General features: G+C 37.6%; 2 protein-coding genes across 2 annotated transcripts; both read right to left on the bottom strand.

Moving 5' to 3' along the window:
* Positions 1–4,358: 4,358 nt before the first annotated feature.
* On the bottom strand, positions 4,359–6,144 carry LOC132301302 (subtilisin-like protease SBT3). Its single transcript, XM_059798568.1, has 2 exons — positions 6,102–6,144; positions 4,359–5,998 (listed from the first exon to the last, which is right to left on the bottom strand). Exons 1-2 carry the CDS (start codon positions 6,142–6,144, stop codon positions 4,359–4,361), a joined length of 1,683 nt encoding a protein of 560 aa, XP_059654551.1.
* Positions 6,145–10,588: 4,444 nt separating this feature from the next.
* Positions 10,589–13,120, bottom strand: LOC132299990 (subtilisin-like protease SBT3). Its single transcript, XM_059796912.1, has one exon. It carries the CDS (start codon positions 13,006–13,008, stop codon positions 10,714–10,716), a length of 2,295 nt encoding a protein of 764 aa, XP_059652895.1. The 5' UTR covers positions 13,009–13,120; the 3' UTR covers positions 10,589–10,713.
* Between the last annotated feature and the right edge of the window lie 6,262 nt (positions 13,121–19,382).

The raw sequence follows: 19,382 nt of genomic DNA, 5'->3' as shown, positions 1-19,382 counted from the left end.
AATACTCATATTGGCAATTGTACAACGCATGACATTTTATACATCATCAAAATCATACATCACAAATTTTATCCTTCACATTCTCACATATAAAATCAATTAGCATGAATCATCGTATAATTATTTAGGAACATATAACCACATACGTACATATCAACACCAATTGCCAATGATTATGACATACATAAAACGCTAAAATGCTTTTATACAATTGACATTAAATTAGAACGTAAAAATTAGGGAAAAACATGATTTTGACTACAAAACTAAAGGATTATGCAAGTTAGATAACTCTACCTCTTTGGAGTTCAAACTCTAATTTGCAACAAGTGCTAATGTCTTCCAAAATGCAAGCTAGTTACGCCAATGGAGAGAGGAGGACAAGAGGAACAAACTTTCCTCTTGGAGTTTCAACAAAATCACAATACCAAGGGGAGGCCAAAAATTGGAAGTGGCCTATAGGGGCTGTTTTTGGTATCAAATGAAAGTTCTCATCAAATGGAAAGTTTTTCCTTCTATGCCATGGTCAAAATCCTCCAAGAAAGTACTCAAAATTGAGCTTAATTTGAGCTACAATGGTGTATAATGATGGAGGAAAAGGGAAGAAGAAGAAGAAGAAGAAGAAGAAGAAGAATAAGAATAGGCCAGCTGGAGAGAGGAGATTCTGCAGAAAAAATGCACCCTTGTCCCCTACACCGCATGTGTTGTCAAAGTGGGGTCCACCCTTGACCCAAAAAGTCTAATTTGCCCCTATCATGCATATATACAACAAATATGCCATCAACATGTAAAAACCCAAATGTACCCTCACATATACATCAAATAATATATAAAACATGCAATTAAGTCCAAAAAAATATTTTCTGGACACGCAATTCCGGGCGTGGGACCCGCTCGGGACCTCCTAGACCAAAAATTCAAAAAATGACGAAATGAATAAAATACATTTATAAGAATTCTAAAGTTAAAGAAATGTCTCAATTCACTTTCGTAAACCCTCGTGGTAAGCTAACCGATACATGACATGCAAAACGAGGTACACAAATAAAATAATCCGGAAAATAAAAAAATTATGAAACATCGCACATCATAAATCTCATTGCCTACATGGTAATCAAGTTTAACAAAACTACCACATCAACATGCTAGCAACACCAATATACTTCCAAATAAACTTCGATAAGATACTTCGAGACTGAGATTGAGACATATCTTCAATAGCAAGTTCCTTTCCTATAATGTTAATTTCAACGGGGTGACGTTACATTGCTAAGTAGATAGTTGCCAACTAACACCTCCTAATGCCATATAAGTCATGCTCAAATAAATACATAAAAAAGTAATACACACTGTACAAAGTAATCATGCTCCAAATTACCGTAACCTTATAGATACATATTTCAACAAGTTTTCAAATAACAACGTACATTTATTGAAACACACTAACACAGCTAACAGCTCATGCTAGGAATTTAGATTTATAAGGCTTCACGTTTAATAATACAAGTTAAGAAAATTTCATGTGTTAGTATATACTATCATGTTCAAATTAAACGTAGAAATATTCTAAGGAAAAACATAATTCAATGACATACTAGAATGCATGCTTATGCATCATGACTCCACACACAACTCACACATGTAATACACACTCCCACACACACACTGAAACCATGCTAACTAGGTGGACTTTGGGTACCTCCCTCCATCCCCCTACCATTTGGGGCCCGAGTCACTAAATTACACACAGGTAACTCCCCATGCCCCTATTAACTAGGTAACACCTTCGAATATGAGGCCCGTTTCTCAATGCCGGGTTTTGAAAAGCCTTTCTGCACAAACTTACAAACACAAATCAACTTTCATCCAGATACACCACCACACACTCACACTATGCATGTGATAGGATGATTAACATTAACTTCACCAGTTAGATCAATAACCATCAATTCTTTCAAAGATTTATAAAACCACATGCCTCATTATATATATATATATATACAATATAACTAAGATAGCTTTCTCATTGGCATAAAATCAATCTCTTGACATCATATATAACAAGTGAACTTAAAATGCTCATATACAACATTATACTCATACTAGGAATGACAGTAAGGTTATCACCATAGGCAATCCAATTCATATGATAATTTACTGAGCAAACATCGCTTAACCTCTCACGAAAGCCAAATGTTCCCCATTTAAATCAGTTTTCAAAAGAAATACAGTGGTCCTTAGTTAGAAGAAAATCTGACGGCAATACTTCTAAAATTTGTAGAAAATTTGTTTGACATCCAACTTGAACAAAATAAATTTATTTTGAAAATAGACACATGGGAGTATAAAACTGGAAAATTGTTCCACGATTCAGCATCCAGATGTTAGTGAAACAAATTATCCAAAATCTGATTTCCAAGGGCAATAAAAAGACTGACAACAGGTAATGTTATATTTTTTAAAAAATAATTACATGGTTTAAAATTATCAAAATTTTATGAGGTGGAATAAAATCACACTAGAAGTTCCAAAAAAAAAATCGTTGCAGTTCGAGCAAGCCAACCCCTAAAATAAAATTCGTTAAGTTTGTCAAAAATCAGTTTTCAAACTGTGATAACTGGACAACAGCTATTCTCGGATTTTTATAAAAATAACTACCTGTACCAAATTTACAAAATTTATTTGAGAGGTACTAGACAGGTATAGGAACTTGTGGTAAAAATTTCATAACAATTGGAATAGTACAGCTCCTTATAAAAATTCATTTAAATAGACCCTTTACCTTATTTACACATGCTGCAACTACCTTAAAAATATGGAAAAAGAGTCCTTTAAAAATCAACAAAACAACCCCTTAAAATCAACAAAAACAGTCCTTTAAAAATAAACAGAAGAGCCCCTTAAAATCAACCAAACAGCCCCGTAAATCAGCCAAAACAGCTCTTTAAAAATTTAGCAAAACAGGCCCTTAAAATCAACCAAACAACCCCTTAAATCAGCCAAAACAACTCTTTAATAATTCAGCAAAACAACCCCTTAAAATCAACCAAACAGTCCCTTAAAATCAGTCAAACAGGCCCTTAAAAATTTCATTCGAACAACCCCATCTACTACATTCATACGTGCTATGGTACAATTTCAACTTCAAGAGTACTTAATTCATCATTCATCATCTTTTTCTCAAGTTTTAGCTTAGGCATCATCATATAAGTATACTTACATGCAATTTAAACAAAATTGACTTACACAAGCATGCTTAATTCAAGGAAATCACCTAAGTTACTTATAGAGCAAGAGAAAATGCTAGTTGAACACACCCTTACCTCAATGGGAGTCGAAAGCCCTAATTTGCTTAAAGATGAACTTCCACCAAATCGCAATTCAAGACAACCTAAGAGTAGCCCTTGATGAGCTCTCTAACTTAATTCTTCTACTATGGCCTTGGCAAAATCCAAAGCTTGCATGCTTACCTTTTAACTAAAAAAAAAAAATCCAAAGCTTGCTAGATGATAACTTTGTCTAAAGTACTACCTCCGTTTTTAATATAGTTGTCCACTTCGTAAGCTGTAACTCATTGAATCGATCTCTATTATATAGCAGGGAAGGTTAGTGGGCTTTGATATTTCCAAAAAATAAAAAAAATAAAAAAAAAATAAGGTTAGTGGGTTTGGATCCCACCACTAAAAGCGTGAAAATATCTATTGAATCAATCTTTTCTTTACAAACATGCACAAACATAATAAGGCTACACAAAATAAAAGAAATTTAGTGCCCCAAACACAATTTAATAATAAAACTGAAGTTGGAAAAAAATTTCAAACACGAAATCTCCACCCGAATCCACACGCGAACCTCTTGAGCCCACAAACCCAAAATGAATAAAATGACTCTAAATGCAATTTTAAGAGTTCGTGACTCAAAAAAATGCCTGAAATAAATTACGAAACCTTTGTGGCACTTATCGTCACACATAAAATACACCGTGCACGAAAAATGAAAAAATACAAGAAAATAATAAAAATATAAAATAATATAAGATAAAAATTTAACCTGGTCCTCTAAGAAAAGCATAAATTGTTAGGTACCTTACAAATTACATAATGGGCACATTTCTCACTACATGAGTCCCATTAAATTTTTGGAGAGTAAATACCCACAAATGAGCACTATGGCATATGGCCAATAGGTCTTGAACAATAAATGATTATATACCTTTTAAATAAGCTGAATAGGTAGCAACAAGAGGACTTTTCATCACATGATAGCCCTTAACATTATTCCATATCAATACTCACAAAAAATAAATCTGCAATATGGCTAATATGTCTGGAAAGAGAAAATGGTTATGTACCTCTTACTTAAGGTGCATAGAAAGCAACAATAGGACTTCTCACCATATGAGTCCCATTAACATCATTCCAACTTAAATACCCATAATTCACTATGGAATCACTCTGTGGACTAGCATATTCGACATTGACCTCTACCGTTATGTTGAACTCAGCTTTACTGTACTTTCCAGCGAAGGACACTACCGGGGGCTGCACAACAACATCCATTCCTGACGGAGCCTTCACCACTGCATGATAAGTGGAGGGACCATCTACTACATTTGTTAAGACCCGATTAAAGGTGTAACTCATAGTGTTAGTGTTGTTGAGGATAACAATAAAAGATGGGTAATTAAGGTCAAGACTGGATTGATCGCAACTAAAATTCGACCTTCTGGTGATGATCTTAATCTGTTTGCTTGTGTAGTCCAATCCACACAAGTAATTGATATAGTCCTGCACCTCTATATCATAAACAAGACCAGGATCCATTGCTTTTTCAGGGTTGACATGTCCTGCCCCAAAATCAAGAGGAATCCCAGCAACTCCAGTGGTCATGTCAATGATCGGGCCATTAGCATTATCAATCACATAAGTAGTCGTCATCATGGCTGATCGTATGGCAGCTGGGCTCCTGTCCTTGTGGAGTGTTTTTAGAAGCGCCGCTACACCAATTGCATGGGGAGAGGCCATGGAAGTGCCAGAGAGGAGTGCAAAATCGCTAAGCAAATAGTCGTCTCCTATTGGTGCAATTCCTATATTGGGTGCCCATGCAGCTAAAATATCAACCCCAGGAGCTAAAATATCAGGCTTTAGTATCCATGGAGACTTGCGATCTGGCCCTCTTGATGAGAACCACGCCACGATAGGGGCAGGCTTAGTACCCAACACTGTTATCTGGAATTTGGTGCTAACGGTTGCATTCTCTGTTTTGATTAGGTAGTCTTTGATCAAATCTCCATCATTTGGGGTTACTGCCACAAATGGAAAATTGAAATCACTTGGCTTAAGAAATCTTTGGAAGTCTGTACTAAAGATTGCTCCAGCAGCTCCTGTCCTTTCTATTTCAAACGTATTGACTCCTGAATCTTCATCAATGAAGTCACAGAAAACAAACTTCCCTGCAACATCTTTTGGGTCAAGAGAATAATTGCCGCAAATTTCTTTGCTTCTATTCCCTTGGCCGAAGTATATTGGAACCCTAGACACTGACAAGTCTAATGGGTAGACAGATTTTCCTCCAACAGTGAAGGCCTCATCATCAAATGTAACATTAGCTGCATAATCGCGATCGATTGTCCCAGCACCAACAGTTGTGATCCAAGGAGCTCCATTGTCTATGGTGAAACCATTTGGACCAGCATTCCCAGCTGCACAAGACACAAAAATCCCTTTCTCCATGGCTGCAAAAGCTCCCACTGCAATAGGGTTTTCATCAAAAGGCGTCTCTCTGAATCCCAATGACAATGACATGAGATCTACTCCATCAGCTATGGCTTGGTCCATGCCGGCTAACGTGTCAGTGGCAGCAGACTTGATGGTGTCGGTGAGGAATAGAACCTTGTACATGGCAAGCCGGGCTTTTGGTGCAACCCCAATTGCTGTTCCTTCTGCATAACCAAAGTAATTGGCACCTTCAACTGGATTCCCAGCAGCAGTGGAAGATGCTTAAAGATTTGGCAGAGATGGGATTGTATTGTTTTGATGACGATGTTGACAGCGAGCCAGCATTCTTGGTTAGTCTTGTGGCTCAGCCTACTCTTGTTGTACAAGTAATTGAGTCACATAGATAGGACCCGGATTTATATGCCATTCACGCTTTGATCTCTAGTGGTGAGATAGTGAAAGATTGGGCCTTGCATGCAGATGGCGGTCTACTGTTCAAAGGTTTGTTGGTGGTTCCCACGGTTTATCGTGAGAATGTCTTACGGGAATTTCACACTTCTTGCTTTGCAGTTCATCCAGGTGGTACCAAGATGTATCACAATTTGAGACGTCAGTATTGGTGGAACGGGATGAAGAAAGATGTTGCTCAGTTTGTGGCTAAGTGCCTTACCTGTTAGCAGGTGAAGGCCGAGCATTAGAGACCAGCTGGTTTGTTGCAACCATTGCCTGTAGCGCAATGGAAATGGGAACATATTGCTATGGATTTTGTGACAGGTCTTCCAAGGTCACGGAGGGGCAATGAAGCCGTATGGGTCATCATTGACAGATTGACCAAGATGGCTCACTTTTTGCCTATTAAGGCAACAGATGATGCAGAGAAGATTGGTGTACTTTATGTGAAGGAGATTGTAAGGTTGCATGGAGTTCCAGTAACCATTGTTTCAGATAGGGATACCAAGTTCATTTTGAAGTTCTGGGAAGGACTTCAAGCAACGTTTGGCTCAGTGTTGCACCTTAGTACGACATTCTATCCACAAACAGACGGCTAGTCAGAGCGTACCATCCAGATTTTGGAGGATATGCTTCGGGCATGTGTACTTGATTTGGGAGGCAATTGGGAGGATCACCTTCCACTCATTGAGTTTGCCTACAAAAACAGTTATCAGGCGAGTATCCAGATGGCTCCATTTGAGACGTTGTATGGTAGTCCTTATAGGTCTCCTGTTTATTGGACTGAGGTGGGCGAGATAGCCGCCTTAGGACCCGACATTGTACTTGAGACTACTGAGAAGATTAAGCTGATCAGACAAAGGCTACTTACAGCACAGAGTCGATAGAAGAGCTATGCAGATAGGCGGAGACGACCTCTATCTTTTGAAGTGGGAGACCATATTTTTCTACGGGTTTCTCTACAGAAGGGATTGATGAGATTCAGGAAGAGTGACAAGTTGTCACCACGATTCATTAGACCATTTGAGATTTTGGACCGTGTAGGAGAGGTTGCCTACATACTTGTTTTGCCACCACAGATGGACAAAGTCCACAATGTCTTTCATGTATCGATGCTACGGAAGTACGAGCCAGATTCATTGCACATTTTGAGTTGGGTTGATGTGGACATTGATGAGGATGTTTCTTACGAGGAAGGACCAGTTCAGATTCTTAACACACAGCAGAAGGTGTTGAGGAACAAGACGATACCAATGGTGAAAGTTCTTTGGAGACACCATAGAGTCGAAAAGGCTACTTGGGAGCTCGAACAGAAGATTTGCTCCAAGTACCCAGCACTGTTTTTTTCCTCAAGTATGTCTTGATTTCGAGGAAGAAATCTTTTAAAGTTGGGGAGAATGTAATGTCTTGTGTTTATATACATGTAATTATGGTATCTATATATATTTTTGTATGTGGTAAAAATTTAAGACAAAAAAAAAAAAAAAAATTTAAAAAAAATAAAAGGGTGGGACCCACGCCCCTTTTAAGTGGTTGTAAGACCACATTTGGTCTTAGTTTTTCCATCTGCTCTCTCTCTCCCATCTCTATCTCGCTGCTTCTCTTTTCTTTTTCTTTTTTCTTCTACTCAAATTAAGCTTGATTAATCCCTCGTCTCTTAATCTTTTTAAGAGCCGTTTGCAGCTATTCGAAGCCCACGACGAGATCAACACGTTGATAGGAGCAATTCCTTGATTGGTGCACTATAGGAGATTCGAAATTCTAAGGTTTAAGGTGAAGAAATTAGGGATTTTGCATATAATTAAGGTAGGGGTCTCTAACTCACATTTTCTTGTTCCTTTGTGAGTTAATTTCTAGCAATTGTTATTAATTTGTCTAATTGATGGTAATTACCCTAGCATGATTTTTTTTATGTGTAAGGTTAATTTCTAGTAATTATTATTAATTTGTCTAATTGATGGTAATTGCCCTAGCATGATTGTTTTTTTGTAAAGTTCATGATTTTATATTTACATGTTGATTTGTATGAAAATCATGTTTAAATGTTGCTTTATTATGTCTATAAAGTTGTAAATTGTGTTAGAAATGATGTATGAATTCTTGTATGATTTTCTTTGAATTTTAGCAAAGGATGACTAGTTGTGTTATATGAAAATTTCCTTTTTTCTATAATAATGTAGGTATGAGACATACATGCATGTCATGGGGCATAAGAAAGGGTAAAGTGATTTGAAGTGGATAAGAATGGGTTTTTGGGAAAAAGATTTTGAGAAAAAGATTTTGTGAAAAACCCGGCCGCCTAGGAGTTGCCTAGGGACCGTGGCGTTATTGAGACCTAGAGGAGACTAGGAAAATCGTCTTAATGTGATTGAGTTACCTGGGCCCCAAATGACGCCATGGAGTTGCCATGGGTCAAGGATAGTGACCGATCCTCCTTTCGTGCCGCCATGGAGTTACAATCGGACGGGTTCACTAATGGTTTGAAAATGATAATGGAAATGGTTTTGGAACATGGGGAGTGGCATTGCATCACATAGCATATCATTGCATGGCATATTCATTTGTGGTATCGGATTAATGATGTGGCATGGTGGTTATATTTTTTCTCGATATGGTATGATCCCAATTTCTTTATTCCTATTCATGGTGTGAATTCACGGGGCCATAAGAGGTGTGTTTTAGGCACCACCTACTGAGCAATTTTGCTCACCCTATTATTTAACATTTTTCAGGAAACGGGAAAGAAGTGACGGATGACGTACCACCACAAGCTTAATTTGGATTAGAAGATTATTTTGCTATTTTTGTATCTAAGTCCCATATTTTTGTAAAACCTTATTTTGTCATATTTAGTATAGAGATTTGTGAACTCTTGTTATTATAGTTATATTCATGGACTTTAATTATGATAATTTGGATTAAATGGTATATGGATGTTCCACCATTAGATGAATCATGTTGAGGCATAATGAACTGATGAATGGGATGCTGGGATATATTATTTATATTGTGTGTTGGGACAGGTTGGATAGGTCTTGAAAGACCATTACATCTTTTTTTTATTTGAGCAGGTTGTGGTAAGGGGAGGTCATGTTGAATCTTTTTCTTTTTAAATGGGATCAGCTTAGGGTCATTACATATGTGTTGACAGATCAAATTTGATAGAAGTTGTTTTTAGTTTTTGAAATCCCATATGAAGGCTTGAAGATTGTGAATCTTTAGAGTTACCTGATGAGGTGGTTCTAGTTGGCATGAAGTTTCATGGAGTATGCTTTTTTGGAATTTAGTTATGTAGTGCTCTGTGTTGTTTTCAGTTGCTAGATTTTCTTAGCCTACGGAGGATAATCTAGTTTTGGTGGAAAATGAGCTTGTTCACTTTTTGCTTTGTATTGGAGATCATCCTCATGTTGTAATTGTATTATCTTGAAAAAAATTTATAAAAAAAAAATAAAAAAAATAAAAAAAAAAAACATTCAGGATACGGGCCTTTTCCTTTTAATGAATTGATTTACCAAAAAAAAAACTACTAATACGGGCCTTTTCCTCGTAAAAAATAGACCTTTTGTTACAATAGAAGCAGAAGTGATGTAAATTATGCAAGAATCAAAGTCGATTTGCTTTATAAAAATACGATATCAATGAACTTATAAAAAACAGTTTCATGGGATGCACCTCAAAAACCTTGTCCGATTAAGCACCACCATAAGACCTATTTGAAGCCTCATTAAATGAAGTATCATAAGTAAAAAAAATTGTAATTTATGGAACCCATTACATTATCATATTATCTTGGGACAACGGTAATAAATTAAATTGACAAGCATGAAAGAATAAATTCGAATATAAAAACAATCACTTTATGCAAAATAATTACAAATACAAATTCTAAATTTTATCTCAACACTCCTCCCACTTCCCGTTAATTACCATTTCTTCCCAGCCGCTAGTGATACATTTACTAAGTAAATGTCCAATAATTTAATGATGAAGATGGTGATGCTGAGATAATGTTGGGACCAATTGACATGGTGTGTGATCGATAATGATGAATAATTCTTCTAATCCGGGACAGATGTCTTAATCAACAGCCATGCATACACATATAGTAGCATAGAAAACAAAATCCTTGGTTGAAGTATGGTTCTTCATAACCACAAGAATTTCTGAACTCATGTATACATACATACATATATATAATGCATGTTTCTTCATAACCACGAAACGAATTTCTACATACATACACACACACACACACACACACACATACATAACATATTCTAACAACTGAGCTTTCCAACCAAAACAAGAGAAGTTTCTCTCAATATGGCTAGTAGGTGTGGAGGATAAATGGTTGTCTTCCACTCAAAATTCCACAACACTAGAATAAAATACCCACAAATAGCAATTTGACACATGGCTAATAGGTCTTGGAACAATAATTGATTATATATACCTCTTAAATAAACAATTATGTGGACATGAGTGTCCTTAACATTATTTCAGAAATACCCATACAAACGTTCAATCAGCAATATGTACCACTTACTTAAGGTGCATAGGCAGCAACAATAGGACTTCTCACCATACGAGTCCCGTTAACATCATTCCAGCTTAAATACCCATAATTCACTAGGGAATCACTCTGTGGATTAGCATCTTCAACAGTCACTTTTATCGTTATACTGAACTCGGCTTTGCTGTACTTTCCAGCAAAGGATACCACCAGGGGCTGCACAACCACTTCCATCCCTGACGGAACCTTCACCACTGCACGATAAGTAGAGGAACTATCTACAACATTTGTTAATACCCGGTTAAAGGTGTAACTCATAGTGTTGGTGTCGTTGAGGATAACAATAAAAGATGGATAATTAAGGTCAAGACTGGCTTGATCACAGCTGAAATTCGACCTTTTGGTGATGATCTTAATCTGTTTGCTCGTGTAGTTCATTCCACACAAGTAATTGATATAATCCTGAACCTCTATATCATAAACAAGACCAGGATCCATGGCCTTTTCAGGGTTAATATGTCCTGCCCCATAATCAAGTGGAGTCCCAGCAACTCCAGTGGTCATGTCAATGATGGGGCCATTGGCGTTATCAATCACATAAGCGGTAGTCATCATGGCTGATCGGACGGCAGCTGGGCTCCAGTCCTTGTGGAGCGTTTTTAGAAGCGCCGCTACACCAACTGCATGGGGAGAAGCCATAGAAGTGCCAGAGAGGAGTTTAAAATCGCTAAGCAAATAGTCGTCTCCTATAGGTGCAGCTCCTCTATTGGGTACCCATGCAGCTAAAATATCAACCCCAGGAGCTAAAATATCAGGCTTTAGTATCCATGGAGACTTGCGATCTGGCCCTCGTGATGAGAACGACGCCACGATAGGGGCAGGCTTAGTACCCAACACTGTAATCTTGAACTTGATGCTAACAGTTGCATTCTCCGTTTTGATTAGGTAGTCTTTGATCAAATCTCCATCTTTTGGGTTTACTGCTACATATGGCAAATTGAAATCATGTAGTTCAAGAAAATTTTGGAAGTCTGTAGCAAAGATTGCTCCAGCAGCTCTGGACCTTTCTATTTCACGCATATTGACTCCTGAATCTTCATCAATGAAGTCACAGAAAACAAACTTCCCTGCAACATCTTTTGGGTCAAGAGCATAGTCTTCGCAGAGTTCTTTGCTTCTATTCCCTTGGCCAAAGTATATTGGATCGCGAGACACTAACAAGTCTAATGGGTAGACAGATCTTCCACTAACAGTGAGGACCTCATCACCAAGCGTCATCTTAGCTGCATAATCGCGATCGATTGTCCCAGCACCAACAGTTGTGATCCAAGGAGCTCCATTGTCTATGGTGAAACCATTTGGACCAGCATTCCCAGCTGCACAAGACACAAAAATCCCTTTCTCCACGGCTGCAAAAGCTCCCACTGCAATAGGGTTTTCATCAAAAGGCGTCTCTCTGAATCCCAATGACAATGACATGAGATCTACTCCATCAGCTATGGCTTGGTCCATGCCGGCTAAAGTGTCAGTGGCAAAAGACTTGAAGGTGCTGTTGAGGAATCCAACCTTGTACATGGCAAGCCGGGCTTTTGGTGCAACCCCAGTTGCTGTTCCTTCTGCATAACCAAAGTAATTGGCACCTTGTACTGGGCTTCCAGCAGCAGTTGACGATGTGTGAGTCCCATGTCCTAAGAAGTCCCTCGGAGAGTCGTAGTCATCAGTTCTTGATATGTTTAGCCCTTGTTGCTTCATCCCTTTACTGAAAGAGCGAGCTCCAATGAGTTTTTTGTTACAATAAGAAGAGTTGAATTTAACTCCCGACTCACATGTCCCGCGCCATCTCTCTGGCACCGGGGTCATGCCATCATCTCTGAAACTCTCACTTTCTGGCCAGATGCCACTGTCGATTATACCAATAATCATGTCATCGCCAAAATTGGCTTGAGGCCACAAGCCAGCACTCTTTTTCAGGCCAAGAAACTCTGGTGTATGTGTAGTGTGAAGCTTTCCAGAGGTCTCAGGGTATGTGGCAATATGGCCAGGCATCTTCTCTAACTGATCTAGTTGAGACCGAGATAGCACTGCACTGAAGCCATCCAACACATGGTTGTAGGTGTAGAGATGGGTTGGGAAAACGCCATGATCGGACGATGACAGGGATGAAAGCATCGACGTGTACCAATTATCATGATCTGAGAAGGGAGTGGGCATAGCTGATTTGTCCATGTGGATGATGTAGGTCCCACGATCATCCCCTATCGAAGCCGACAAAGCAGTTGAAAGGAGAAGGAAGAGAGAGATGACCTTGTATGGAAGATAGCATTCCATTGTTGCAGTGTTGTGTCTGCAGTTCACTAGAAATCAGAACAATTACAAAGTGCTTATGTAACTGAGTTTGTATACACGTTAACGAGACATTTTCCAAGCTAAAAAAATATTATCGCAGGGACATTTAACACCATACATTACATTTTGAGCCACGTGACAGAGGGAAAGGATAAGGAGATGTTTGGTGCAGAATGGTTATAAGAGCAAGAAGTTATCGATATCTAGTCTTTATCATTCTTGACATCAAAGGGTCCAGTCCTCCTCCAACAGCATATGCCCTCATGAATTGACTTCCATTTGAAATATAATAGTAAGGTGTAATTTCTGCAAACTTCATTCACCTCCATGTATCTTTAACAGTTACTCTTAGAAACATCATATTTAAAAATGACCAAGAAAATCACATAGATCAAGGAAGAATGAATTTACCACCAACACAAGTGGAGAGATGATCTGATGAGGAATAAAAATAACCAAACAGCTCACGCGAAGCAGGACTAACCATGAGCAACCATAATTTCACCGGATATTATTGAGACATAAGAATCCATGTTATCAAAGGGGTGGAGCTCACTAGTGGGATGATTTTATTTTACGCGCCAAAGCACCATAAAAACCTTGTCTGATTAAGCGCTCATAAGTAAATTTTTGGTATTTTCCGGAACTCTTTACATTATCATATATCTTGGGACAACGGTAATAAATTAAATTGACAAACACAAAAGAACAAATTCGAATATAAGGGCAATCACTTTATGTAAAATAATTACAAATACTAATTCTAAATTTTATCTCAACACTCCCTCCCACTTCCCGTTAATTAGCATTTCTTCCCAACCACTAGTGTAGGTGACACATTCACTAAGTCAATTACAGCCACAAAGTACATCGATTCTCCCTAAAATGACTTAAACAGAAGACAACTATGGAATCATAAACATATGTAGCCCACACACACATACACTGGCTGGAATACTGTTACCACTCTCAAGACACACAAGGAAAATACGAAGAGAAGGTCAATTGGGTGGGTGGTCGATCATCCACCTTTTGATCACATGTGCGGGCGAGCTTCCACCAAGTTACTCAACATCATAAAAATAGATTAACTAAATGAACTAGGGTCATATCAAGTAGATTTACATGTGTGTGTGCCTGTGTAAGTTGGTGGTTGAGTACCATTCACTCGATTGATAATCTTCAATCTGATAGCATCAATTATACCAACATTTCACTCACATAAAGAACACGCTGGTCAAGCAAACCTGCATCAATAAATTTGGCATAAATTAAAAAAGTGTCATAATGGAATTCGTGATGCACATGATTTGCAAGTGATAGTGTATTTATATCAATTAACCCGGCTCATATAAGGTTTAGAACACCGTAATGTAGACCCCTCCCCCCCCCCCCCCAAAAAAAAAAAAAAAGAAAGAAAGTTTCTAGAGAATTTCAACCAGAGCATGAAATTTTGAGAACAAAAATATGATGGGGATGCTAACTTATCATTCACTTTTATAATTTTGGTTTGATTGCCTAGTTTCTATTGTGAGGAAAGGCATCTTAAATATTTTAGAAAATTCATAGAAATTAAGCAAATACTGGTGTAGTTGGCATTTAAATTTGTGATGAATTGAAGAAACCAATTGAAAAATACACATATACACAGAGATAGCACTGCACTGAATCCGTCCAACACATGGTTGTAGGTGTAGAGATGGGTTGGTGAAACGCCATGATCAGACGTTGACAGAGATGAAAGCATCGACGTTTACCAATTATCATGATCTGAGAAGGGAGTGGGCATAGTTGATTTGTCCATGTGGATGATGTAGGTCGCACGATCATCCACCATTGAAGCTGACAAAGCAGTTGAAAGGAGAAGGAAAAGAGCGAGGAGCTTGTATGGAAGGTAGCATTCCATTGTTGCAGCAGATGACAAGAAATCAGAACAATTACAAGTGGTTATATAGGTCAGTTTGTTTAAATGTTAATGGAACATCTACGGTATCTACCTAAATAACTACGTACTGTCATAGGGATATTTTCCAAGCTAAATAAACTAAACTGGAATCAGTCGAACCAACTCGATGAGACCGAATGAGAAGTAGTAGTAATTGGAGTTACTCTGAGTCATGACCGGCCAGTGATACTCATAGTTATGGTCGCCTAGTTTCATGTAATACTCATAGTTATGGTCGCTTAGTTTCTTGTAATACCGCCTAATGTAAAATAAATAAATAAACATATTACTGATCATCTGTTAGAACCAATCTATTTTGTACAGCCAAGAAGTAAGAAAAGAAGAGGGAAAAAAAAAACAAAAAAACAAAAAAACAAAAAACAAAAAACAAAAAACAAAAAAACAGTAAGAACCTGTCTTTATCATTATCGACATCGAAGGGTTCAGTTCCCTCATGAATCCACTTTCATTTGAAAAATAATGATAAAGTGTGATTTATGCAAATTCATTAAGCTAATTCATATGTATCTTTAACAATTATGCTTAAAAACATCAGATTTAAGAATTAACACATCAAGAAAATCACGTAGATTGAGGAAGATTAATGCATATACCACAAATACTAAGGGCTAGTTTGGTGTGGTTGAATGAAATAAAGTGAGAATGAAATTGTTGGCACCAAAACTTGGCAGCCACCTCAGTGGTGACGTGGACCAGTGATGGGCCGACACTTGTTTAGTATGGTTTCAAGAAAAGTCGGCCAATTGAGAAACAAGAGGAGAAAATCTTGGAATTTAGCCACCTTATCCAATAAGGTTGTTGCTGAAATTTGGTAATTAATATTTGAGTTAATTCAAATATATTATTTCAGTTTGGATAGAAGAGATTTAGTTGGAATGAGATTCCTATGAAATAGGAATTTCGTTGCAAAGGAATAAGGAATTCAAAGGAGAGGCCGTCACGTGAGGGATAATTTGGGCAAAAGTTATGAATGGTCTTCCAGCCATTTAAGGGAAGGTTTCAGCCTAACTTAAGGAAAGGAGTTGCTAAAAGTTAGCAACTTTCCAGCAACTTTTCAGCATATTTCTCAACAACTTGCATTTGACTGAATCAAGGAGAGATTTCAGCAAGGACTTTCCTATTGAAGCAAGAAGAGAAGAGACGCAAAAGACTACTGGAACGTGGTTTAGTTTGAGTAATAAAGTGAAGAAAATCAAGGAGCAAAGAGATTTTCTAGCAAGTAATTAGGAAAATAAGTTGAGATAGAACTTCTATAAATAGAAGTATTGTATTCCTATTCCAATTCGTCCAGCACCACCACAAAACATGCATTTCAACTAAAAATGTTTTCAATTGACTCTACGTCATTTTCCTATCAATTTTTTTATTTCAATTTAATGGCAATTGATTAGATCATTGTCAACTATTTCGATTCAGCCATTTACTTTCTTTCAATTTCAATTATGCCAATTTTAATTACGCAATTTTAGTTAGGCTTTCAATTCAATGGCAATTGATTAAATTCTTGCCATTGAATCGTAGTGACAATTGATTGAATTCTTGTCATTACTTGGCTGATGGCAATTGATTAAATTCTTGCTATCACGTTTCAGTGGCGATCGATTAAATTCTTGCCATTGTGTTTGGCTGATGGCGATTGATTAAGTTCTCGCCATCACGTTCGGCCGGCGATCGATTAAGTTCTTGCCGCCTGTCTTCACTCGGCCATTCCATCCATTCAAACATTCATCAGCCGTTGCATTTCTTTAGACACTCTAAAAAGTCCTTGCTACAAACAAGGCATAAAAGAACCTTGCTGGGAGTTCTTACTAGTCTCTCTCCCACACAATCGCCTGAGAGTCAGCCATCGGAAAAAGGGATAGGCTGGTGTTCAATTACATATTTTGGGTATTTTGTACAAATACTCTGGCACGCCCGCGAAGAGTTCATCGACCAGTGTAGGGAACAAAAACCGCGCGAACAAAAATGAATCAGAGAAAGGAATGAGAATGATATTCCCATGTTTGGTTGCACAGAAAAACATTATATTTTTGTAAAACATATATAAATATGTATATATATATATATACACGTAGCCGACATTTTATTAAATGTTTTTTTTTATTCATTTATTTATTATTATTATTTTTAAAGTGGGAATAATATGGTCATTCCTTTAGTTGGAAAGTAGAAAGAATAAGTGGAAAACACCATTCTCTGAGAATGGACAAAAATCATCATTCTAACTTTAAAGTAAGTTACCAAACTAAAGAATGGAAACAAAAGCATTTCATTCCCACTTCATTTGATTCCATTCACTCATACCAAACATGGCCTAAGTGAAAAGATGATAATGATGAATTTACAAACCAGTCAATAGGAGAATATTACAAGAAAATGCTTGGTTTGTAGGTTCAACTTTTGTCCAGCCCAGAGAACATTCATACAAAATAGGGACATTTTATAAGGGTGTCTAAATTTTACAGATGTTCTTCTACAACTACCCTTTCATCATCTGAGAACTCATCTGATCGAATTATTCTTCCTGAGTCCCCCTTCTGTTTCTCGTCCTTTTTTGAAAGAGCTAATGGAGAAGCACTTGGGCTGGCTCGCGAGTTCTGCAGGTACACAAACTTTCTATGCATGGCCATTGCCCTGCAGTCATTATGTCTGCCATCTTCCTGAGAAGATTCACAAGTTGAATGTCGAAATTTTCCAGTAATCGGCACGAACATGATTAAGAGGCAGACATCTTCTAAACAGCTAGAGCAGCTTTTCCAGCTGCCCCTTCAAACCATTTACGTCGCAGGAACACGATTTAAGAGGTAGACATCCTCCAGACAGCTCGAGCAGCATTTCCAGCTGCCCTTTCAAACCATTTAGATCCTGAGGCTGTACTCACGTCAAGTCATTCTGATCAAAAGAATCTGCAGGTCCAGCCGGAACTTCATCCAAGCCGGATGGAAGACTGTGACCTCTTGGCGGTTATAACTACCACAGGAGAACTCCGTCTAGCCACTACATGAACTTGCAACAGTGCAACACCATGCCTCCATAACTAGCCACTGCAAGAAAAACTACTTGAAAATTTCCCACTAATTGTTTTGACATAAGATAGAAAGCAAGAAGTTTGCAATTCACAGCAAAAACATTACCCTATGAGAATGGCAAGAGAGAGAGATAATGGTGAGAGACCAGAATACAACCACCAAAGCAATTTTAATTTTAAACCAGTGTATCCTTGGCTTCAAAAAGATTTGTCTCCTAATATTTAGCAAGGAATAACTTCAATGAACAAAAAATAGGAAAGCATAAGTATATATCTTGAAAGGCAAAGTAGCAACCTCCAGAAGACTTACACAACCCCCCCCCCCCCCCCTCCCCCCCCCCCCCCCCCCAAAAAAAAAAAAAATTTGATGCCTAACATTAGATTTAATGACTCGGATTCAGAACATCATGAAGTACAAAGGACTCTGCCAATCAATCTTATCTAATCGCTGAAAGAAAAAAATTGAGGGAATAATAATTTGCCATTTAGCTACTCAGCCATCATCTTATCCATAAAGTCCAGCCTATTAATTAGCAGAAGCCAACCCAAGACCCACTAGAGAGTTATGCAAAGCTGCATTAGAATATAAGAACAAACCAAGTGATATTCAAACCAAGTTTAAAGCATTTCTAAGAATGCACCTTATGAAACAACTATTGATGAAGCAATAAGGGCTTGTAGGGCCAAATTGTTGAATTCATGTTCTTGTTTTTTTCCAGAAACATTTCAAAACTATTTCATTATCAATAGTTACTCAACCCCATAAAGTGCTATCTAAGGGACCTGTAAAAGAAATAACAAAAACATCAGTCTTGTTATCAACGAATAGAAATATACATCAAGTACAAACCAGAAATTTAGTGATTGTAAAAGGTGCAATCATAATGGGTTTTGAAGTGTGATTATTAGGTTGTGGTGGCCTCACGCCTAAAATGGCAACATCTAAAACTACACTGAAATAAACTGTATAATCATGCATGTCTAGAGGTCCGTTAACATGAACAAGAAGAATAGCTATGTGCAGATTATTATGAAAACCCACAGAAGTTCCTAAGGGAATTGGGAACAAAAATTGTTATATTTAAGCAGAACTGAATTAAATTACCATTCTTCTAGTAACATGACTGTTATTGAGTTTATCTATGCTTCAAATTAAAAGATTAAGAAGATCTCATCGAGTCAGAGTGGCACAAAAAGTAATAAATCATTCAGCTAAATGCGTGCATGATTAATGAAAGCAATATTGGTGCTGCACAAAATCTCTAAGCATTTTGTAACAAAATCGAATAAATAGTTGCCAAAAAAATCAAATTAGAGTCACAAAATGTTCATAAAGACCTAATTTGAAAAGGTTGTGGTGTG

This window comes from Cornus florida, unplaced genomic scaffold (genome assembly GCF_030987335.1).
Source record: "Cornus florida cultivar Cherokee Brave unplaced genomic scaffold, ASM3098733v1 CherokeeBrave_3.0.0_Hap2_Chr03, whole genome shotgun sequence".
Classification (NCBI taxonomy): domain Eukaryota; kingdom Viridiplantae; phylum Streptophyta; class Magnoliopsida; order Cornales; family Cornaceae; genus Cornus; species Cornus florida.
The sequence above is the reverse complement of the archived record's forward strand: the minus strand, read 5'-3'. Positions and strand labels throughout refer to the sequence as shown.